This window comes from Aptenodytes patagonicus, chromosome 1 (assembly GCF_965638725.1).
Source record: "Aptenodytes patagonicus chromosome 1, bAptPat1.pri.cur, whole genome shotgun sequence".
In the NCBI taxonomy this organism is placed as follows: domain Eukaryota; kingdom Metazoa; phylum Chordata; class Aves; order Sphenisciformes; family Spheniscidae; genus Aptenodytes; species Aptenodytes patagonicus.
Genome location: NC_134949.1, coordinates 168619319 through 168643381, shown reverse-complemented (window position 1 = coordinate 168643381; position 24063 = coordinate 168619319). Strand labels below are relative to the sequence as shown.

Here is a 24063-nt window from a genome sequence, read left to right as displayed (position 1 = left end):
CCAAATGGCATACAGCAACACCAAAGAGAAGAGACGCATGCTCCTTCTTCAGAGAGGAGGCCAAAAGGACCAGAGAATGAGGAGAGGCATGAATAAAGCTGGAAGTTGTCATCTTAAAAGAGCGAAGGCCACACATGTCTGCAAAACCATGTGTAGGTCCCACACCAGTAATGATAGTATATTCAGGAACTGGAAGTAGAACAGCTGTTTCAGTGTGGTGCTGTCAGTGCCTACTACTTTAAAGATGACATTTTATTAAATCAGTGATAGTCTTTGAGGATTTTTCATGGCATGAGGTTGCAGGAGCTCAGTCAGTGGTGGGACAGATGTTTCTGCGCTGTGGTCATCGTGCAGAGCAAACATACCGTAAGAAGCAGTAAATTTTCTACACTGACCACAGAAGAAGTCTCAAGGGGGGCTACACAAGGTTCATTCTGCTGACTACTGCAGCTGCGTCACTGCTCAGGGACCACTCGCTGTTTCTGTTGCTGCTCTAGATTTGCTATTCTACAAATACATCCACAGACACTGCCTCCAAGATGCTACTGTTTTAGAGCTGCTTGTATGGTGGCTAGTTATGGCTGAATTAATTTCACAGCCTTTTCAAAATTTATTTTTCAAGTGTTGTGTGATCCTTCTAAAATGTTATGGTAATCTGTTAAATAGCACTGTACAGTTTGGACTCTGAACTTATTTTGCTAGATGCAATGGTTGTAAGTTTCCAATTAACTAAAAATTAAGCATTAACTGGAACACCTTAATTGAAAAAAATATGAAAATGTTTTAATTAATTTTTACAATTAGAAATTAGTAAGTAAGAACTAGTAATTAGCTCCCATAAAGTTGTACCTTGACTTTCTTCCTAAACATTTGTAATGCCTAGGGCCTTTCTTAAATCACTCAAGCATGACAATTTCTTTCAGCGACATTAACTTTCTGTAGCAAGTGTTACTGAACTTGTTCAAGTATAATTTGCTTATGTTATGCCTTTTTGCTTACTCACATGACTAAAGTACTTTTCTCTCCACGCAGTGGCATTACTAAGTCCCTGAGTTACAGAGAAACATGCTAGGAATACAGATTATAGCTTTCATATTTTGTTTCTGTGGGCTGGGAGCTGCTATTGCTGCTACTGCATCGAATGAGTGGAAAGTCACTAGTCGAGCATCGTCTGTTATCACTGCAACCTGGGTTTTCCAGGGTCTTTGGATGAACTGTGCCGGCAATGCACTGGGTGCTTTTCACTGCAGACCTCACCTTACTATCTTCAAAGTAGAAGGTAAGTAAGTGTAATTTAACTGGAACATATGGAGAGCTATGTGTATTGCAAGATGTGAGCCTGAGGAGAAAAAGATTATTTTGGCTTGTGCAAGAGATTATGATTAAAGCATTGTGATGAATATAAGTAAAGGATATTGTAGGCAGAATATCAGAAACAACTTTGCAGGAATGATATGTGTTCCAAGAAAGACGGTAAGCTCTACTCTGTGTTTGGTAATATGCGATAAGTATACTGGACAAAGTTCCAGTAAATAAGCTATCAGTAACAAACCACTGTTAGCAGAGAGATGGACTAAACTGTCTTCCAGCTCTAATTTCCATGCAAAAATAAGTGTCCTGCTTGCTGGATGGGGAGAGGAGGAAAGATAGCAAGGTCTGTGACAGCTATCGGTGCTCTTTTTAGTATCTTAGGAAATTAGATAGCAAAGAACCGCATCCACGAATATTATGCAAATATTCACATGCTGGAAATTAAGTGCGCGTGTATATACTTGCTGTATCACAGGCTAATATTTTAACTTTAAAGATCAAAGGTGTGCTGTTTCAGAATGTCCATTTTAATGGAAAGCATTGGATTTGGAAGCCGTCTATCAGAGCGTAAAAACAAATGGGGTCTTCTTGCCTTATATCAGGAACGGGTTTTCTCAGAGACAGGGACTAACTAAAAGTCTACTACGCAATGTGTTTCCTGTTTTGCTCTGTGTATAAAGCACTAAATGAAGAGGTTTGTTTTCTATTTGTTGTTAAGCCTTGAGACAGTAGGCAAGATAGTGTTTTCAGTGAAACTGTGTGTAAGCACTCACGAGGGCAAGGGCAGAGGGACTGCTCGCTTCTGGATGTGAGCAGCACACGAGCAAGATGGAGTCAGAAAAGTAGAGTAGGAAAAAATGGGCTAAGACACTGGTATTTTAGGGAACCAGAAAAGAAATCCAGGCTAGATGGAACCAGTCTTTCAAAGCTTTTATGAGACCAGGAAAAAGCACAGTTATAAGGTATCAACAGCCAGGGGCTGAACGAGATATAAACCGTACTGTGGCATGGTTGTTACCATATTACATAAACAGGGTCATACACACACACACACCTCGCACACACAAGGAAACATGGAAACGCAGGGATGTTACAGATCCACACCTTTTCTTGCCTTTCATGCCCCTGCCACATCAGACTGCATGCTGGGACATACAGATCAACTCATACGTACAGAGGATTTTGACATAAAACTCAGCATCATTTTTGTACGCATTTTATCATGCCCTGCTCCAAACCATCACAAATCGCATGTAAGGGATGTGAATGGATAAGAATTACTTCTTTGAAAGAATGCTGTTCATCAAAAATTACTTAAAAGGCATAGAAACTCACACATATGCTTTAAAAGCTAATATTATATCTTTGCAAATCACCATTTATGCATTATTTCTGCCAAGATTTAGAGAAAAAAACCCAACTCTTCTTCTCAGGCATATATGATCAAATTTGTTTAAAGCAATGTAAAGTACTTCAGTAACTAGTAACTACCATTACTGCTATTATTAGTAATACAAAAGCTGCTTTCAGAATAATCAGCTGTAATCCATTTGCCACTTTGTATTGTTACTATTATTTTGATCACTGACAGATTGAAACTTGAATAAACAAAATACGCATCATTATGTGTGCATCCTTTGAATATATACTTAAGCATCTGAGTAAGATTTTACTTATTTGCTGTTTAGAGTAACATAGACAAGAAAGTCACAACAAATTAAAGTAGCACGCTCTTGTTAAAGTAAGCGAGTAGCAAGCTGCTGTACTGACATTTGGGAAGTCTAATTTTAACCTGCTAGTGCATGCACCAGCAAAGGGTAATGTTACATGTAGCATAAACACTACTGAGAAAGAGTGAGGTATTTTGTTTGGAAAACCTGCTAAACATAAACTCCTGGTAATCCAAGGAAAACAAGAGTTCAGCATGGAAAGAGCTTTGCACTCTCACTCTGTCCTACATTGTAAAACAATAAAGCGCTCAGATTAAAGAAGTAATGAACTCCCATCTCTGTCCTCAGAGCTTCAATAAACCATCATTACTGGCATACCGACATTAGGGAGGGCTGGCAATATAACTTCTTCTTCTGCACATTATGATTTTATGGAATCTATTTGCAATTTGTCCTACAGCCAAAGATAACTCTGTTACACAAGCTCCTCACTCCATTCCTACCAATCCATATTCAGGTTACCCCACAGAAAGTATTAGCAGTAAATAACACAAGTCACTTCTACTCCAAAGCAGATGCATTCGATCATTAAAGTTTTGATTGCACTTTTGGGGGGATTCTGCAGGAGAGGCTTCTACATAAGCTCTATGAAGTTTTAAGATTTTTTTTTTTTTCTATTTAAATCACAGTAAACAAAAAGCAGACTCCAGAGGTCTTTCTTTTAGCAGGATTACCCTGCGGTCATTGGCAGTATGTAGAAATATGCCAGAAGTGACTTTCAGTTAAAGGACTAGTTGTGCTGATAGGAGCACAGCCAAGGCAGTAATTGCTCAGCTTCTGTAACCCAGCCCACCTACAGATCTTGAGGGTTTTGAGTTTCTGGAAGTCTGGGTTAGCAGGGCACACTAACGGTATCCAAGCTAGCTGGGCTGTTGCCAAATGTACGTGTATGTTTACATGTATAGCCACAGTATACTCCGCTGCAGTGACTGAAACATTCAGATGAAAGATCCTGGAGGAGTACGATGTATTTACTGTAGCATGAATAGTAATAGTGGTGTAGCTACAGTCATTTAAGGCAATGGTTGTGGGGAGAAGCAATATCTTTTATTAAATCATCTGCTTTGGGAGAAGTATGCAACGAAGTCATTCATCAGATCTAACACAAATACAGCAAGCTTCAAGCTAAATATTATCTGGGAACATTGCCTCTTCAGTTAACTTGGTTATGATTAGCAGTGCACCAGATATACTCATGGAAATTATATGATCAAAACCAAGGGACCATTACACACGGGCATAAACTCACACAGTCAATAAACACCAGAAATTAAAACTAACAGACAATATTGTTTAACAAAACCACTAATCTCTGATTAACCTCTCAGTCCTTATCAATAAGAAGGACCCACAAAGTACCTTCAAAGGGTGAGCCTGGGAACTAAAGCTCCTAACTTCACTAGAGTCAGAGCTGTTGTGGACTTCAAAAAGATACTGACGTTTTATAGCAGAATTTCTACCCACCCCATCTCCTGCTAACTCCTTAGTGGTCCACAGGCAGTAGTTATCTCTCTTCTCATTCCTCTCATGTTTATCATCCTGAATTCTTACAGTCCCAGAATCCTCCTGATTTGACAAGAGCTAGCTTTTAGTTGTCTATGGTAGCACTGCTTAGATACTTTATTCAAGTATTTTGCTTTTGGTGATGCTAGAGAAAGCTGATTCATTCACATAAAAAAACCATCAGTGTAACTAGCAAACTGAATTGTGCCCACATCCCTTTCCCATGACACCTCCCTAGTCCGTCAAGGCTTCTTCAAATACTTGGTTCAGCATTTGGCATGCCTAGCCTACAGTGCTCTTTCATGACTCCTCTGGACTCTCTGGTTTTCCATGCCATGCATTCAGGGAGGTGTACCAGAAAGAGAAGAATTGTGCTTCCTTGAACCTTTGAGCCTCAGATCTTCTGCTGGCATCCCTTAGTCTTGCCAGTGCCTGTTTTGATGGAGCCAGGTGGGGCAAGCAGTGCTATCCTGATGGTAGCCAATATGGAAAGGGCAATGCCCTGGCGTTCTGGGTCACATCGACAGACAGACAGATTCAGAGCTGCCGTTTCATGAAGCTGCCACTGTAATACAGCTAAGAGGTGGAATGGAGCTGAAACAAGGCAACTACTGTTGCAGCACCTGTACCCAGAGCAGCCTTGCTTAGTCGAACACTTCCACCCCTTGATCACAAGCCCATCTGTATGTTGCATCTCTTCCTTGGTGACCTGAGGTGTCATGGGCCCACTGAGCTATAAATAATTCACCCTTATGTTGCCAGTCCAGATCCACCCGAGCCACTTCAATCTTAGCAGCCTGATCCGCCTGCTGGTTGTTTTCATGTTCTTCAGTGGCCCGACTCTTGGGTACGTGAGCATCAGTTCCATGATGTGCACAGGGGATCTTCCCTTTGAACATCCAGCCCAGCACCGGCAGTCGGGGTGCCAGGAGGAGCTGTGCTTCAGTGCCGATCACTTCCGAAGCAGCTCAAACCCCTTCATATGCTGCCAATATCTCTTTTTCAGTTGGAGTATAGCGGGCCTCGGATCCTCTGTATCCCCGACTCCAAAACCCTAGGGGTCGACCTCGAGTCTCCCCTGGTGCTTTCTGCCAGAGGCTCCAGGTAGGGCCACTCTCCCCGGCTGCGGTGTAGAGCACATTTTTTACATCTTGTCCTGCCTGGACTGGCCCAAGGGCTACTGCATGAACTATCTCCTCTTTAATTAAGACAAACCAGAGTTTGTCTGGGTGTGGAGAGCAATGCCAGCCGTGCTTCGGGGTGACACTAGCAACGTTCCCAGAGGGCTCAACCTAGAGCAGGAAAGGACTGACGTGAGAGTTTCCCTCACTAGACAGAAACTTACTGCCAGGGAAAACACTAGTCATTTGATTACTGCCAGTCGACAGCGAGCCAGCCAGGTATCTGCGTGGCAGCCAAGGCCAGGCTTCTCCTGAGCCTATGGGGAGGGAACTTAGTGATAAATCCCTCAGCGCTCAACGCCGCTGCTCTGTACTCATCACAAGTGGGGCTACGTGGGGGGCAGGCTGAGCGAGGGCTGGGGCCAGAGACTGCGCTCCTGCTCCCCGCTGCCTGCCAGATGCCCGCGCCCTGCCCGTTGCCCGCAGCCCGCTCCCTGCCCGCTCCCCCGCCGCTGCTTGCTCCCTGCCCGCTCCCCTCCCGCTCGCTGCCCGCACCCTCCCCGCTGCCCGCTCGCTGCCCGCTCGCTGCCCGCTCCCGCCCGCCGGAGGCGAGCGCGCTCCTCTCTCCATGGTGCTGCAGGCGCGGCCCCGGGGAAGCCCCGGCCGTGCCCGGGGGCGGGTGCCGCGCCGCCCCGGGTGGGGGCAAGAAGCTCCCTCTCGTCCTGGAAAGGCAGCGTACCTCGGCCCCGGCTTCCCCCGGGTGAGCGGCCACAGGAGAGGAGCGGTTTCACTGCACCCAGAGCCATGGCAGAGCAGCAGCGGCAGCAAAGTGTGCTTTTGGGAGGTCAAAAGGGGAGAGGGCCCGGCCGTCAGTCTGGGGTGAACGGCCACAGCCATCAGCGGGAAGGGAGAAATCCATCGGGGAGGTTTTCTTCAGACTGACGGCCAGCCACAGAGGACTCTGCTGGGGGATACTCCAGGTAGGCAAAGGGACAGAGTCACGGGGGTCCGATATTGAGGTTAGAGGACAACTGTGTCTAAGAACTTTTCTGTAGCAAGCAAATCCTTCTAGGAAAAATGCTAACTGAAGGGAGGTGGGGTTGATTTGTGTTCAGTAGACTGAGCCACCCCTCCGTTAAGTCGTTCTGCCCAATGAGTACAATATCCATTTGCTGACTTAGAAAAACAAAGTCAAAACAGCATTGGCAAAGTTGCATCAATATAAAAAGAAATATACAGTAGGATCAGTAGCACAAATTTGGGAATGGTGACCATGAGGCATGGCCAGAACTTCTCTCAGAGTTTTATGGCTTAATTCCAAAGTGCTCTCCATTTCTCAGTAGGCAGAAGGGTCACAGTGCTGGTTTTGGCTGGGATAGAGTTAATTTTCTTCATAGGAGCTAGCATGGGGCTATGTTTTGGATTTGTGCTGAAAACAGTGTTGATAACACAGGGATGTTTTCGTTACTGCTGAGCAGTGCTTACACAGAGTCAAGGCCTTTTCTGCTTCTCACACCACCCCGCCAGCGAGTAGGCTGGGGGTGCACAAGGAGTTGGGAGGGGACACAGCTGGGACAGCTGACCCCAACTGACCAAAGGGATATTCCATACCATATGACGTCATGCTCAGCATATAAAGCTGGGGGAAGAAGAAGGAAGTGGGGGGACGTTTGGAGTGATGGCGTTTGTCTTCCCAAGTAGCCATTACACGTGATGGAGCCCTGCTTTCCTGGAGATGGCTGAACACCTGCCTGCCAACGGGAAGCAGTGAATGAATTCCTTGTTTTGCTTTGCTTGCGTGTGTGGCTTTTGCTTTACCTCTTAAACTGTCTTTATCTCAACTCACGAGTTTTCTCACTTTTACCCTTCCAATTCTCTTCCCCATCCCACCAGGGGGGAGTGAGCAAGCGGCTGTGTGGTGCTTAGCTGCTGGCTGGGGTTAAACCATGACAGTCACTGTTTGGACTGATTGAAATGCTGATTCCAGCCTGGGGACTTTTGTGCATGCAGAGAAATAGGGTGTTAAATCTTGGCAACAAAAGGTTCTCAACTGGCACAGTTTGCCTCTCCATCGTAGCAAGCCACTTTCCAAGCTCATGTCCTCTGTTCTGACATTAGATGACTAGGTCTGCTCTCCGCTCAAACAAGATAGCCTGAAACGCATGTTTGGTCCACAGAGCTGGTAATGCACTAGAGGTCGTGAGATGTCATGACACTATACAGCAAACATTTTTGGAATCTGTTATATATATTGTATATTATTGCTCACCCTCTCCCCTCCCCCAAAAGTGAAAGAAGAAAGTAAATTAAACAGTTCAGCCTAGGTAGGAGTTAGTCTGAGGAATAATGGGTCTTATCAGGGTAGTTTCAAGTAAGGGAAGGAATTGAATCATATGCAGCAGAGCCATTCACGAAGCAGAGCGCCATGTTTGACCTAGCAGCTCCTGGCAGAACAGATATGAACTGAAGGAGGGGGATAACTCCCAAGTAATCAAGAGATTTTGTCCCAGGGAGATCCAGCAGCAGCTCTGCAGTAGATACAGACCAAAACCCAGGGCTTCCGTGGGAGTGGTAAGTTCAAGAGGAAGCGTCCAGAGCCGAAGAGTCCCCAAGAGGCAGGACAACTCTGTGAAACCTGGAATTTTGGATCTCAGAGCTGAAACATAGGTTAGAGACTTTGAGGTGGTTCACAAGGAATCCTGCTGCCAAATTTTGTTTTCTCTTCGAGCTCTTTGTTTCCAAGATTTTAATCTATAAGCTCTGAAAATTCATTAATCTAAACCACAACGCATCACTATTTACTGCTATTTACTATGAAGACTGTCTGGCTCTGGCCAATTACTTGAACCAGAATAGTCCAGAGCTATGGGGCAGACTGGAAAGAGGTGTGCCTACTGGGGGATCTGCAGCCAGAAAGATACACAAAGGGAATCCAAGAACTGCAGGACTAGACTGCACAGGGCCAGCTGGAAAACACTGAGGGTGGAGGCTTTCACAGCCAGCTGCCAGTTTTGGAAGAGAAGCTAATGGCAGGTTACAAAGGACAGACTCTGACACGGCTTTAAAATCTGCAGGATTCCAGAAAAACATAAGGCATTGCAGACCAGCCCTCCTCTTTAGCTCTTGTTTACACCTGGCAATTTGACAGCATCTCTGTAATCCTCTTTCTGTGCTATAAGCCTTCTGTCTTCCCATCTCTGTACAAGGGCAGAGGTTACGGTGCTGAGGTCTTTTTCACTTTTGTCAAGACCTCGACGAGATTAATGCTGCTTGTGCTTCTTTTCAGTCATCCTTACAGATTTCTGCCTGGTGGACAGTCCCCCAGAGGTGGTCTTCATTTGCAGAAAATCAGTGAGGAAATCTGGAAGGTGCAAAGTGCTGCTATCTGCTAGCGCGGTTACCATGCAGCTGGTGCAAGGATGGGAATGCAAAGCTTGTTATTAGGGCATTAATAACAAAGCTCTTTCATCTTCTAATACTCATGCCAGGATAGATTGTTATCTCTGCTTTGCTTTTAGCTTTCTTTGATTACTCCTACATAGCAGCAGAGAGTGTACTGCAAAATGAATAGGACTCAGCAGTAATTGGTATGCAGCCAATGTTTTAAAATACCTCTGTTCAAACAGGTTTTGTACCCTGGTCTGCCTTGCAAGCACTGAGGTGGGTGAGAAGAGCTTCCCTGTAGTGTGCACTGAGGAGCCTAGGGCCAATGTACCTCTTCTAATTTTTTTAGCAGTCATGCTGCAACCAGAGCTTCATTCAAAGTTACAGAGATACAATCCTTTTCATTTTTGAAAGTCCCTGCAGCAGGAGGGGAGAGGAGACCTGGCAAAAACAGCCGTGGTAGGCGGATGGGGGAGAGAAGGAGACTGAAGTACAAATCATTAAAGCTGATGATTTTGGAATTCACACTGCTGAGATGTAAGATTTTAAATCTTTAGCCTTTTAGCACATATGACATTTCCAGGGAGCAGTGCAAGGGGGAGGAGAGAGGCTGAACAGCAAACAACCTGGGAATGGGTATGGGAGAATGAGTGTAGCCAATGGGCAGGAGAGGGGAAATTGTAGAGATAAAAATCTATGTACATAAAAATCTCTGCTGTGGCTACCACGTGGAGTTGGCTGGGCAGGTGTGATTTAAGTGCCAACTTGGTAAACAAACCACTACACAGACAATAGGCGTATTAATTCCCTGGATGCAAGTGTTATTCTACGTCTCATGGTACTTACACATAGTTTTGCAATGTCAAGAAAGATGCCAGATGAGCGAAGCCATTTTAGTGGAGCTTGCACATGGGATTCCTCTTCATATCCCATGTGCATCAAGTCATACAGTGTCCAGTTATCCTCATAAGCCTTCCCTGGAGTGGGTGCCATGGGGATCTCTGGTGGTTTAGAGGCTGACTGATGTATCCTCTTGGGTGTTTCACTGATTCAAATGAGATCAAATGCTTGGTGCAGAGGTGTCACCAGGGGTGTTACTGAGGGCTTCAGATTCCCACTTTTTCAGGGCGCTTACTCCTTGACTCAGTCCTGGTGCCAGTATTGTGAGGGACCTCTGGCTGTGCCCAGCAGATACCTGCAATCCACTCAGTCTTCTCTCTACAGAGTAGATATTGAAGCCCAGGGCTCCTGCATGGCTTTCCTCTCCAGGAATGCATTTCCTAACACAGGAGAGAGCACATCAGCTCAGATGGCTGTGCCTTAAAGCAGGGCTTTGTTATGTGCAAGGGCACTTTCTTTTCCCACTCCATACCTCTCAGTCCATGGCCTTATTTGCCCAGCACAGCCAGGCAGCAGCTGCTGACCAAATGATCTTAGCATGGGAGCGAGCAGCCAGGGGTACAGGAGGTGAGGCAGAGGCCTGGAAGTTGGGCAGCTGAGAAGGGTCCCAAGCTGAACATATGAGATGGACAGGCCTGGCAGTGGGGTACCTGGCAAGGAAAGGGGCACTTCTGATGACATTTCACTATTGAAGTGAAGAAGCAGCACCTCCCTTTTGATGGTTTTCTGGATTTAATAATGGTTTTGTGTCATTAAAATCTTCCTGGATTTTGTTACTTTTCGTTTTTTTAAAACACACATATATTCAAAACAAAATCCAAGTCACAAAGCCAAGCATTCAAACCTTCATCACTGTTAAATAATAAGCCAGCACAGTCTTTCTGTTCCAGGGGATGCTTTCTGTCAGAGAGAAATGAACCGAAAGGCATGAAACCAGGGTCAAAGGAAACAAAATAAGAGATGTCAAAAAGAGTCACTTGGTGAGGTGGCACAGATAACCAACGACACTGAGCAGACCTCTACCAGAATCTGTTAGTGTAGATCCTACGAACTGGCATTTAGCCAGCTGAGGTCACTCAAGAACAAGGATAGTGGCTAAATAGGATGGACCTGTAGAACAAGGTGTCCGTATATCTGCTTCATGCCGAGGAAAGACTGACAGGGGATGAGCGAATGTGCTGGCCTGGAGAGAGAGCTGGAAAGCCAGATTCTTGTTCTGCCCTGACAGTGACCTTTTATGGGATGCTGGGAGACACTGTTGCCTGCCCAAATATTAAAAAATCTAGAACTTAAACCTTTATGGTCTTAATTTGGCAAAGCACATATTGAAATTCAGGCCCGTGCAAAGTCTACAGAGAATATTTTGTTCATCTCTCACCTTAAATACCTTGTACTGGTCACCCAGACATTTGCCCTGTAAATTTCTAAAAAAGGATCTGAAACAGTTAAAAAAGCAGAGGCATTGAAGACTTCTAAAGACCATGCTCAACAGTCTACTGATGTGATCATTTTACAGTTATGTTTCTTTTTTACTGTGTTAACTTTTCTAAAGAAAACATATGTTAGTCTGGAGGTAATTAACCAAGCTCTAGTAAAACACATCCTCAGGATTAACCTGCTTAAAGATAGAATTTTTAAATTCCACATCTTGAGCTAAGATTTATGTTGTACTATTGAACAGTTTTCCATAAATCAAGGCTTCCATGTGGTAGATTTTAATACTGTACACCATCAACTGGATATGTCATTAATCTTATTTTATAAGATTATTTTAGGTTAGACTCCAAAATTTCCCTTCTAGCCCCCCATTTTCCCAAAAGTTAATTACACAGACTCTACTAGTATTTGAAAGAATACAATTACATAACCTGACAGTCAAAATGAGAAGCAAAACTGAATACTTGAAGATTCTCACGAATTTGCTTTCATAATAATATATACTGGTTTCCTACCAGGTCCACTCTACCAATTTTTATACTTGCTATTATTTTTGTATCCAGCTAAGATGTGAGGTTACTCTTCTGTAGTTACCAGTCAGACACAAAGACGTGTCTCAGGCTCATATTCAGGGCAACGCACACTGATTCATATTTCCAAAGGAAATGAGAGCTCAGAAGTTCTAAATTTCCGCTGCAGATGGAAATCCGCCAAAATCTTCTGTTATTTGGAGACTGCCTTTTCCTTCTTCACAAATGAATTTCTAAACAATAACACAGAATGTCACATAAAAGCCTGCCTATTGATATTTCATCCTGTAAGCAGCAAAAACAGAAACCAAACCCAAGCCACTAAGAAACAGTGAAAGTGACTCACTAACCGTATCTCAGTACAGTGTTTAATTGGGTGACCAGGAGAACAGGACTCTCCCGAGGTATAAAGAGCTTCTCCACTGCAAGCCCACCACGAGCCCAAGCTGCTGCCCCAGGCTGGCATCCCATCCCAAGCAAGCATCACACCACATACTGGGCCCAGAGTCAGCCACCTTTTGTTAATAACAGAAGTAGTTATCTCACAAAGTGGGGAAAAGCGGTAATTTAATTAACTAAATAATCATTAATGGCATCTGGCTTTTCCATAGCATATTTTTAATGGAAATGTTCCAGCTTACAAAACAGATGATACCATTATATCCCAGAAAAACCAATGCAATGGACAATTTTACTTTAATTTACACCACCTTTCAACATCTTCATGCCGCAAGTAGTTTTGCTTTACTCAGTGGCTATTATAAAATCTCCAATATCATGATTACTTAATATTCTCTCTAAAAACTCAGTGGTTTGCATTTAATCTTCACAGAAATTCAGCATTTTAAAGTGTCAGTAACTCCTGAGCCTCTGTGTGCAGCAAGGCTCAGGTCCCCTTCGAGCAGACCTATTTGCCTGGCTTGGTGCAGGGCTGGGACCCAACAGGGCTTTTGACCCTCATGAGTGCATCCTGGTTCAGATCTAAGCTCCCTGTGGAGACATCCTTTCAGTGCAAAAGCCAAAGTTTCTTCAGCTTTCCTGTTGAGCTGAGTGTCATCTTGCTAGGCTACAAAATCTCCACATCGGCTCTACCCAGAGGTGGGATTTGTTGAAATCCCAAGGTGATGCGACCTGACCAAAAAAACACACCAGCTGAGAAGTCACCCAGCATCCTAGTCAGAGCCGTAGACCTCAACTTTTAAAACAAGGGCACCCACTGCAGCCAGGGACAGGGTATGAGTGGAAGGCAGAAAATTTGTTTTCCTCCCTGCCAGGGATTTGGGTCAATTCCTGCTGAGTCAGAAAGCCTCGCTGCCGTCCCAGCCAGCTGACGGCAGCCAGGGCTTCTCGCCCTGCAATCTCGGAGGCTGAGCAAGCACGGCAGGCTGGCACTGCTCACCGAGATCTGCTAGGGAGGTCACTGCCTGTGGCACTGTGAACACGGCATGGCCATCCTGCACATCCCCTGCCAATCCGACAGCCTTCATCTTCTTTGCTTTTCTCCCTCAGCCCTATTCTCCCAAGGGCATCTACAGCTGAAACTGCCACAGGGCTCCTCTTGTGTTTCTGGCCAACACTGGAGTCCGACAGCACAGGCTGCAGAGGGACCATCACGTTACCGCTGCCTCTGTGTAGGTGTTTGAGATGGGTACATCTTTCCAGGAGGCACAGGGAGCCCAGCTGAGGTACAAGGTGGGATAGTCAAAAACAAAGAAATAATCTACAGCTGGAAATGCATGTCCCTGAGGGAGCAGGAGGCCACATACAGTAGAGCCACCTTCCCCTACAGCAAATGAGACGCAGAGTGGTTGGAGATGGTGAGGTTCAGTGCAGCGGTATAGCAGGGAGTGAAGGGGCTGTGCTTCTCCAGCTCTGTGCATCTTGGCCGCTTTCCAGACTCTGGTACAAGATAGGGCTCACTCTCAGAGGTTCAATGGCCAGTTGGGTCTCTGTGGCTAGGACATCCTGCACTGCCACAACCTGGCCTTCACTGGGGGTGCAGACACCCCCAAACCACGGCTCAGCTAACTCACTTCTGAGCAGCGAAGCTCCCTTGCCCTGGGTGGTGGTGGTGCCCTGTGCTTGGCACAGCTGGGGAGAGAGGCAGGAGGAGAGACGGGCAGCCAAAGCCAGCATCCCTCCTGGCAGGCAGTAGTTACCATCTGTGGGTGAACTCCTGCCTGGACACACAGTGCAGGGGTATGACGGGCTGCGAGGGGGATGGCTGCGTGGGGTGGCAAGTCCTTCCCCTCCCTCCCGTCAGCACACACGGAGCAGAGCGCTGTGTGTGTGTGTTACAGGAACAAGCATAAACGTTTCCAGCCTAGGTACTTAACACAAGTCTGTTTGCCAAGTGGCTTCGCTACCTTCTTTGGTTAAGGTTAAGAGAAATGTTGTTGCTCAAAGGAGAAAATAAGTGGGGATGTTTTCCCCCCTCACCCTTCCTGTCTGCAAATCCAGGCATCTCTGGTCTGCAGTTCCTTATAAACAAAAGAAGGAGCTTTTGTGGAGCCTGTTGATAAGAGATACTCCACACCAGCCCACATCCCACAGACTTTTATTATTATTTTTATGTTTGCAATAATATGCAAATGTTTGAGCACTTCCTAAGGTCACCCGCTAGTTGTGCTACAGTGTGGTGATTGCTCTGGTTACTGCGGACACCTAAGGGCAAGCCCAGGGCACAGTAAGGCACGACTGGTTGTCTGGGCCAGTTGACAGGATTTGCAGTTGATCAGCAAGATCTGAGTGTGCAAGACTCAGATGTGCCCCGGTGAAAGGAGAGTCAGGGAGACAGGAACGGCTTTCTCTTGCACTCCTCTTTCCTGGGAACAGTTTGCAAGGAGACAAAACGCTTGCAGCCAAGGAAAGGGAGTCCAGCATGCAACAGCTGGGGCACAGGGCAGGCAGAGAGCTCTTGACAAAACACATAGGCCACAGCCACCCAAAATACATCAGACAGCTCGATGGAAGCAGGTCATTAGGAAAGCAGAAAGTGAGCTTGCAAGGTGCAAGGCTCTGCCTTGACCTGGTAGTGACCCTTTGGCCATTGCTTTCAGTACAAGAGGGACCAGGCGAAGGCTAACTGCTCCACTGGAGGAATTAGATAATTTCCAAAAACTTCTAGCACTTTAATAAAAAAGAATGAGTGGGAGCCATTATTTAAGGAATCTGAGTGCTTTCAACCACCTGTGCTTTACAATTTTACCACCTTGGATCGTTTCAAATAAAAATCTGTGTCCAGCAACAGACTTCCATGTTGTGCTCGTTGCTCACACAGCCTTGCAGCAAGATGGTCATAATTCATAATGCTGAAGGGAAAGCACTGCTGAACAAGGGAGAGGAACTAGGAAGCAAAGAAATATATTTTAGGTGTGCAAGACTCCTGAGTACCTCTTTAAAAGAAGAAGGAATGACGAGGAAAAGTCTGTTTCCAAACAAGACTCATTTCTATTATGCATGAGTCATGCAAAGTGATTTTTAGAGCCAGAGATTTTTTTCACTGGCATTGCTCACTTTTCTCAGTAAGCAAAAGAAATAACATTACTTCAGGGTCTGAAGTTCACTGGGTTACATCTGCTTTCACTCAGGTCTACCAACAGCAATATTTTCTAAATGAGTTTATTTCTTTTTTTTTTCTTTTCTCTCAACATCTTTGCAGCCTTACTGTCTCTGTCATGCCGCTAGCAGAGACAGGATCATAAATTAGTTCAGTGCTATGTCTGACCTGGTACTGTTGCTCAAGTGATGTTAAGTTTTTATAATCTATCCCCTCCTTTGCCTCAAAATATCTACCTTCTCCTTTCTAAATAACTTACTGGAAACTCAACAGAAAAAAATTTCCACAAGATTCTAGTCAGCTATTGGATCTGTGTAGATGGACCAGCAGGGACCAATCCAATATCCAGGATCCTCTCAGTTGGGATCAGGCAATGCATAACATCTAGATGGTACTGTGTTGCAAAAATAAAAACCCAAGTCTTTATAAAAAAAAGAGCTTGTCTGTAAGATGTGAGATGGCTTCTGCTTGGCCCAAGCAAAGCCTCTGCTGCAGTACTGTGTCCAGTTTGGGTACTACACTTGAAGCAAGATGCAGAGCACTTGGAAAGCACACAGTTAAGAGCAACTAGAATCCCTCAAGTTTACGAAACATGATCTATGAGGAAAGACTGGAAGAGTTAATTCTGTTTAGTCTAAAGAAGAGTAGCCTAACTGTAGGCACAAAAATAGCCTCCAAATACGTAACAAGTGGCTGCAAACAGGAAGAGCATAATCAGTTCCCCATGTCCAGTGGCAGTACCACAAGAAATGGTGAGCCTGGATTACCACAAAGACTATTAGCAGTTTTAGCGTCATACCCTAAAAACAACTGTCCTTTTCTGTCTGCCTACGGACAGACTACATCTAAGCCTTAGCTTAACTTTGTTACTCTGTGGTAGTTTTACTCTGTGGTTACCTGAATCAGCTCGACCTTATACCCCGTGGTCAGTTCTAGCTGCCAGAAGTGAAATGTGTCCCCGTGAAATCCTTGCCTCTTCTCTCTCGGACTCCCCCTTGCAGCCTGCTTAGGTGGAAAGCTGTAATTCAGAAAATATAATTTATAACGTATCTAAGGTCCACTGGTTAGTAGTCTGTGGTCTACAAAGGTCTTTTAGTGGACTTTTGGTCTGCAAAGGTTGGTTGGTATTAAATCCTCTTGCGCTTTTTTAATATACATTTCCTACTTTTTGTCTGAATTTGGAGTAGGTGTTTTGCTCTGTGCTTGCAGACCACGTAGCTCTGTGTAACACATTCGATGCCCATGATTTGGCCTAGATATTGCTGAGATATCTACAGCCCTGAGCAAAGGCAGCACACTCACATTCATCCCATTTCACTTCTCTGTGCTATTTTCACTGCCAGACAATATTGTCCTAACATATCTGAAACAGCCCAAAACAGAGGAGGCGGGGAGACAATATAGGCCAAAGTGCTTGAAGTACTCAACCTGTACGTTATCTTCCTTGCACCAAACATAAACAGCATTTAGACTGGAATCTGAACAAAAAACATCCAGTTAATGGCCAGCTCAGGGAAGAGTCAAGTGAGGCTGGCGAGGAGAGGCAATGCTTTGAATAAGCTTCATGTCCTCTGTAATAGCTGAGATTTGCCATGAGATTGCAATCTTGTGCACATAACAGAATCACGCATTAGTAATCTGGAATGGTGTGGGTCCCATAGTTCTCCTTTCTTCCTACCTAGGAGATGTTGTCCTGCTTTCATCAGGCACCTAACGTTGGGCACAGATGAGGTGCTAAAATTGCTGCGCTGGATCTTAAGCATAGGTTCAGGATTTATCCCAGACCACTTTAGACAGCTGTGGTGTAAAATGCTGTGTGGGAGCTAGTCACCCTGTGATCCCCTTTACGGTCAACAGGGACAGGATCCATCCTATCCCTGGGAGACACCGAGTCAGAGGGGTAGTCTAGACATGCCAACTGACAGTAAAACAGGTGGATTAGTGAAGGTACGGACATACTGGGCAGGATTCAACTGAACCCCACCCTGACTCAGTAGATGCCTGCAAGTGAATCCTACCCTACCTCCAATCGGTTGGATGTAATTTATACCCACAACTTTCAATCCAAACCAGAGTGCACATGGAGAGCAATTTCCTCCTTTCCTCCTGCAGCTAATTTTCCCATATTTCACATCTCTCCCTTCTCCCAGTCTGTGCCCAAAGGGAGCAACACTTTCACCCAAAGCCGCTGCAGGGTAGAGCACTGCAGCCCTTAAAATGTCACCTCAGATTGAGAAGCCCCTCTCCATCCTACATTGAATAGACCTTTAGCTGACCAGGACTCAAACTGGCCTTGATGTGCAAAGCCTTGTCACGCCCTCTTTCCACACAGCCTGGATGCCCCAATGAAATCCACGTTCTTCTTTAGCCATAGTGCGATGATGGGCATGAGTATGGAAAACAAGTCTCTGATAGGCATTCGCTGACAGCCTGGATCTCACTCACGCAAGAGATAACGCCAGCTATTTCAAAAACTAAGCCTGCCATTTATTCTTTTGATCAAGCTTTTACATAAAACATGCTCTGTGTGCGCGTGTGTGCACACACAAAGTCAAGCTGTCCCTCATTTTCCTTGTGCAGAAATAATGCTATCCTTCTTGAAAGATGCTTCACTAATACCAGGCTGGTGGAGAAGTAGTTACAGCAGGCAGAAAGGCTAATCAAGAGGAAGGGCTGGCTAAGCTCAGTTGTTTAAGGCTATATCGTTGCCAAGCAGCTTTTGGGAATCAATGGACATTTTCGTAAAGTGTTTAATAGCTAGAATGTACTGAGACAATATAAACCCTTTCCAAAGGAGTCCTTTGTTGAAATTTTGGCAGTATATCTCTGGCTGGAGTCAAATAAATTAGTCATCAGATAAATCAGTCATGCCAGCTATGAGAGTGATACCAAAATAAACAGAATGTTTTAGTCAAATCCATGAAACAAAAGGATCAGCAAATCTTATTTAAAATTCCCCCATGTAATTGATGCATAATTAAGCTTCTAAACATGAATGCAAGTGTGCTGTTCCAGAGTATGTGACGATGAAGATCGTATCTTTGAAAGTAAATGGGGATCTCCGGATGCGATTAAAAGTAATTTTTGAATTGCTGGTTCCAAGTTCCTACCGGCAAAATCCAAGAAATTCAAAGCCTGAGTCATTCCTAAATTACTGCAGTTTTGATGCCAGGGAAACTCCACAGATTTTGATGGAGTTACACCAGACTCAGACTGAATCAGGCCTTCAGAACTTAGTCCTATTAAAAATGTATTGTCATATATTTTTAAAAGAAAATGTCATGATAAGTTTATAGAAATCACATTCTACAACAAAAACATTGGGGAAGAAGTGCAATGCCAGCAACTTGACTGTCTTATCCCAAACACGTTGCCTTAAGTAATCTACCTTATTAGGTCTAAAATACACAAACAACCTGAACTCTTTTAAATTTTTCTTGTCCTAAAATACAGACAAAATAATAACAATGATACCTTTATAATTATTCCAGTTATCCTTATGTTTAGCTTATATATTAATCATTATTTTCATATAAAATACTTTTAAAAAGCTGCTTCTTTTTCCAGTGTCCTTACCCCACTCCTTGGGATGCCTGTCAGTCTGGCAAAGGACCCAGGTCCCGGGAGGGGAGGAGTAGGGCATGAGAAAGAGACCATTGGTTGCAGCAGTAGGACCAGGCGGCATCTCGTGGGAGGGAAGAAGCACTGCTTTTAAATGGGTGGAGGAAGTTAAAAATGTTTTGAGGAAGTTTTTCTTATCTAGGTAGTGTTTGTTTCCTGATAGCTGCTATCTCAGCCCAAAATATTACACTTTGGGTGCCTAATGTCAGATAAACAAGCAGACTAACCCGCCTTGTGCATAGAGGATGCAGTTTTCAGTGGTTTTGGTTGTCCAAGCCTCTGGACTCAAGTCCCGCTTCCCTTTTACAGTATCTTGTGTACTATTGAATTCCATATCTACATTTTAATTCCAGCAATAACGTTGCGTTCTTTCTCTTGAAGAATCAGACTGAAGTCAATACTGTATTTGCATTGGAAAGGCTGTGCCACTTTCATTATTACCATAAACAACAAAGATTTTAGAACTGACAAGGACTAGAAGGAAAATATTGCTCCATAGGGTGCTTAGGGCATTTGTGAATCTGATTCTGCTTCATGAGATATTTTCACTGCTCTGCTGATGGTCAGCTATATTCACATATTTTGGGGATTACATCTCTCTCACGCAGCGCTCCACAAAGGAACCAAACGCAAGCATTGTGCTCTGTTTGCACTTATCAGAAACCACTGAAACCAGAACAAATGTTTATTTTTTATTATTATTATTGGCTTCTAGGAGTACAACTTGTAATTGGCGCTGTGCAAACACAGAACACAAAGGACAGCTCTGTCCCAAAGCGTTTATAATCCAGGGAGCAAACTTCAAGAGAAGCAGGTAGATTTATGCCATAAAGGAGGAGGAAGAAGGAGGTGGAAGAAGAAGATCAAGCTTGTTTGATCACGCTGCTTCACAAAAAGCGAAAGGAAAAAAAATCCTTTGGAGTGGTGGGGTCTGTAGGCTCTTTGTCAGGCTGTTCCTCCGGGGCGCTGGGAGTTACTCCACCAGTCACCGCTGCATTTCCCAGCTTGGAATAATTTCTGTCAAAATCAAGAAGGTACAGCACCCCAGCTCTCCTTTTGAAATGTTTTATAGTTTATAGTTATTTGGCGTCTTGAAGAAAAGGATCAAAATGTCCAGTCAGACCGCACCCAGAAATGAGACGGGAGCCAGAACCGCTCGCCACAGCATGACCGCAGGATAGGAAACAGCGACGGCGGCAGCCGGGGGCTCGGCAGCCCCCTCCTGCTCTGCAGCACCCGCGGGACTGCGGAGGGCACCTTCCTCTGCTGGGCTGTGCAGGTGGCCAGCCCGCGAGCGGCAGAGCGTTAGACATGGGAAACTGGATCCAGTCCTCTCCAGCTCTTGAGTTTCACACAAAGCCTTAGTGCATCTTAGGGCAAAACATAGTCTGCATGGTGAGAGGGTGTTTTCGGGTGGTTGATCGACACTGGAGCTCAAGAACAAGCTTGTGAAAAAGGGACTAATTATGAAAGAGAGAAAAACTCAGCTCTGAAACCCCATGGCCGCTTTCTCAGACTGTTTAATGATTTCTGAGTTGGCGATAGCACCAGAATACTTTTCTGGTATCAGTACAAAAAAAGATTCAAATGGTACCTCCACTCACCACCTCAGACAAGTCATATTTTAAATTGATTTATCTGTTTTCCAAGGAAGAAATAACTTAAACACATAAAGGGTTTGACTGTTTAGCTCCAGTCTATTTTACACAGATAATGCTTTTAAAGAGAGGGTTTGGATTAAAATAATTAGAGTTTCTTGAGGAGAGGACATAAGACAACAGAGATTTCCCGGGAGAAAGATGCCTCTAACTTTTACTCTATTCAGACAACAAATCTGAGGCTAAGAATATGTGTAGGGAACATTTATATAAATGGATAAAGACTGACATCTGGTTCATACAGATTCTCAGTAACCACCATGGAGGGAAAAAGTCTCAGTGGTGGAGATTCCCCATGCTGTCCCTCCAAAATGATCGAGGAGGTTGTCAGTTGATATAACCTAGGAAGAGATAAAGATAGTAGTCCTCATCGATAATGTGCTCTTAATTGCATAATTTGAAACCTTTATCCCATAAAACAATTTGGATTTTCCCCTTCAGTACAGTTCATGTATCTCACACTGTGCTCTTTTTTTTTAACATGTTGGGCGAAATCAATCTGCAAGCACGGGAAGTAGGTTTCAATATAGACACCAGTCTGGTCCTAAGCATCTGAGCAGGAATGAGTTGGCCACTTTTCTGAGCTTCTGTGTTATACCTAAGAAGAAACAGATTATTTCTTTAAGTTTGTGTCTTGCTTTTGTGCTAATAATTCATCATTGTCCATTAACATGTATATGACAGAAGCTCTTATATAGCCAGTTACAGCTGAAACTAGGGTCCAAGAAACAACCGTTAGGGGAAGAACTTTATGTAAATGCATCAAGAATTGGCTTGGTGGCAGGATTAAAAATTTTGATGTGATCTTCTGGGATAAACATGTCTAAAAAATTGATTTTGGGATCCCCAAATTACTGTGCACACAGAAAAACAATCTTTCTCACCTACAGACAAAAAGGCGAGGACAGTGTCGCATTACCTGGGCACAGGTGTTTCTTCTTTCTCCAGTGCCTCTAGCTCTTTGTGCTGGCATGTTCAACTGGACTTTATCTGGAAGGAGGAGAGGTTTTACAGTGGATAATCCTTTTTGTCCCTGAAATGCCCAAGAATGTGAACCTTCTTGTTTGTCTTTTTTTTTTTTTTTCTTCTATTAATTTAACTCCTATTTCTAGAGATTCAAAAGTTCATCAGTAAAAACCTAAAATCTGTCTGTTAGGATGTTCAGTCCAATTATGACGAAGACATGTAAGAGTATACAAACCTGGTAAGGTTTCCACAACATGTAAAATATTATCAAACGTTGTTTACATGTTTCATTTGAAACGCTGTCATCTTGCACAACCCTTGGATGTTAGCATATGTGATTAAAGTTTAAACTTACACCCAGCACTCGTTAATCTGCTTATAGCTTCCCTCAGCAGTATCAGTGAAAAGGTATACACTGAGACTGATGTAATTAACCTGGGTTTATGTAAGTCTGGGGCATGACATCTCATTTAGAAGGGGGCTAGCACCTCCTTTCATAAGCCTGGGAACTCCAGAGGAGCCTTAGCTGGGAGCACCATGGTGTGTCAGCTAGGGCAACACCTGCACTCAGAAAGGGCAGGGGCTGCCAGGGAGCTAGGTGCAAGTCTAAAATAATCTTGTAAATAATGTGACAGAATTGGGACTACTTTAATTTACACGCACATAGTTTCAATAGGTCACGCTGTAGCTTGGCCAGCAACAACAGAGTTCCTATTTGCTAGCTAAGCTAACGAAGGACCGAAAAGTAGCAGGTTCAGCACGGATCCCTGCGGACCCCTTCTGAGGGCATCATGGACAGAAAGCCACTGATGATTCAGCGGGTGTTTGGGGTCTCTGCTTTAGGGTGATTTCAGCAAACTTCATATTGTTTTTATTGAGTGTAAAAAACTCAAGGTATACAACATTTAAGTACAGCTTCCTACCCAGAAGGCCTTCTACTCTATCAGGAAAGAAATTAGATTGATTTGACATGACTTATCTGTACTGGCTGTTACACATCTCTTCATTGTCTTACAGGTACTTAAAAATAGTTTATTCCACTACCTGTCCCCAAAAATTCCAACAATTGTCATTAGGTGTATGAATTTTTAATTCCTCGATGTTTCTGTTGTGTTGTTTGTTTTCTTTTAAGTTTGGCCCTGTTTGTCCTTTTCCAGGCTTCTGCCATTTACAAATCCCCCATGAGCCCGTGAAGGCTCTGTCTATGGCATGAAATAAAACAGGCCAGACTGGTGTTCAGGATTGCTCAGGGCACACTCCAGAGCAGATATGTCTTGGGGAGAGCCAGTTGCTGTGGCCTAAACTGAGCCATAAAGTTGTGCAACTGGCAATCAGAAATCCAACACCAGAGCTCATTGCTTGGACCTTCTTTCTCTAGAAGTATGCATGTACTGACAATTGCGTGAACTTCTCTAAGACTGCTTCAAACTCATTATCTCATTCCAGGCTATATATAGGACATCGGCCTTCTCCCCATAAAACAGCAGCTCTGGTCTGCCAGAAGTGTGGCACACAGGTGCACTGCCCTGGCCGAACGTCCCCTGGGGAATTCCTGCCCCATCAGCGTGCCACCGAGACATAAAGAGGACATAGCAAGGGCAGAGAACTTTACCCATAGAGGTTTTGCTGCCACCTCTGATCTTTAAAGATCTTTAAAGTAATCTTCTGTCTTTAAAACACTTTTCAGTGTAAAAGGAATGCTTCAAACAGGTAGAATTACAAAGTCACACATATCACAGCCTTTCAAATATGCAGTATTTAAAAATCACCCTTTATGATTTTGGCTCTGAGCCTCTATCTAGGTATTTTTCAGACAACATTTTTGCCTGATCCCTCACAGGAGAACAGACAGAAGTCAGGAAGCTTCAGGTCACAGATTTACTTCAAATCATGCCTTATAATGTCAGACAGGAAGGTACCTCTTTCCAGACTTGATGAGTACCACTCGCATAGTGCCTGGATGCTCCTGTGGTTCTCTATCATCCCCAAATCCTACTCTCAAGGGAGCTTTTGAAGGCTAAAGGAACCAGATAACAAAGCAGCAAGGTCTTCTGACACTAGCAGATTCAGATAACTTAGCCCTGGCTTCCTTTGCTCTGTGAGAGCTTTCAGACTGGAATAATGTGAGAGGTGTTCAAATCTCACCCAGTACTATGCAGGGACATAGAGAACAAGCCAAGTGTCTCAGTTTACCAAGATCTGGCAGTCTGTTCCTGCAAAAGGCTTGCCTTTTTCTCTCTCCATGGATTCTTTGGTTCTGCTTCCCTCTAAAGGCCATTCAGTGAATTATGGCATTGCCCTGAATGTCAATCAAGTCTTAACGCAAAATCAATTCTCAGATGT

At 44.3% G+C, this 24063-nt stretch overlaps 1 protein-coding gene across 1 annotated transcript in view; it reads left to right on the top strand.

Moving 5' to 3' along the window:
- The first annotated feature begins 1027 nt into the window (after positions 1-1027).
- CLDN10 (claudin 10) overlaps positions 1028-24063 on the top strand; it is a 61913-nt gene continuing 38877 nt past the window's right edge. Inside the window, exon 1 of the mRNA XM_076362137.1 lies at positions 1028-1279. Within this exon, the coding sequence (XP_076218252.1) occupies positions 1066-1279 (214 nt within the window). The 5' untranslated portion in view covers positions 1028-1065. The remainder of the gene's footprint in view (positions 1280-24063) is intronic.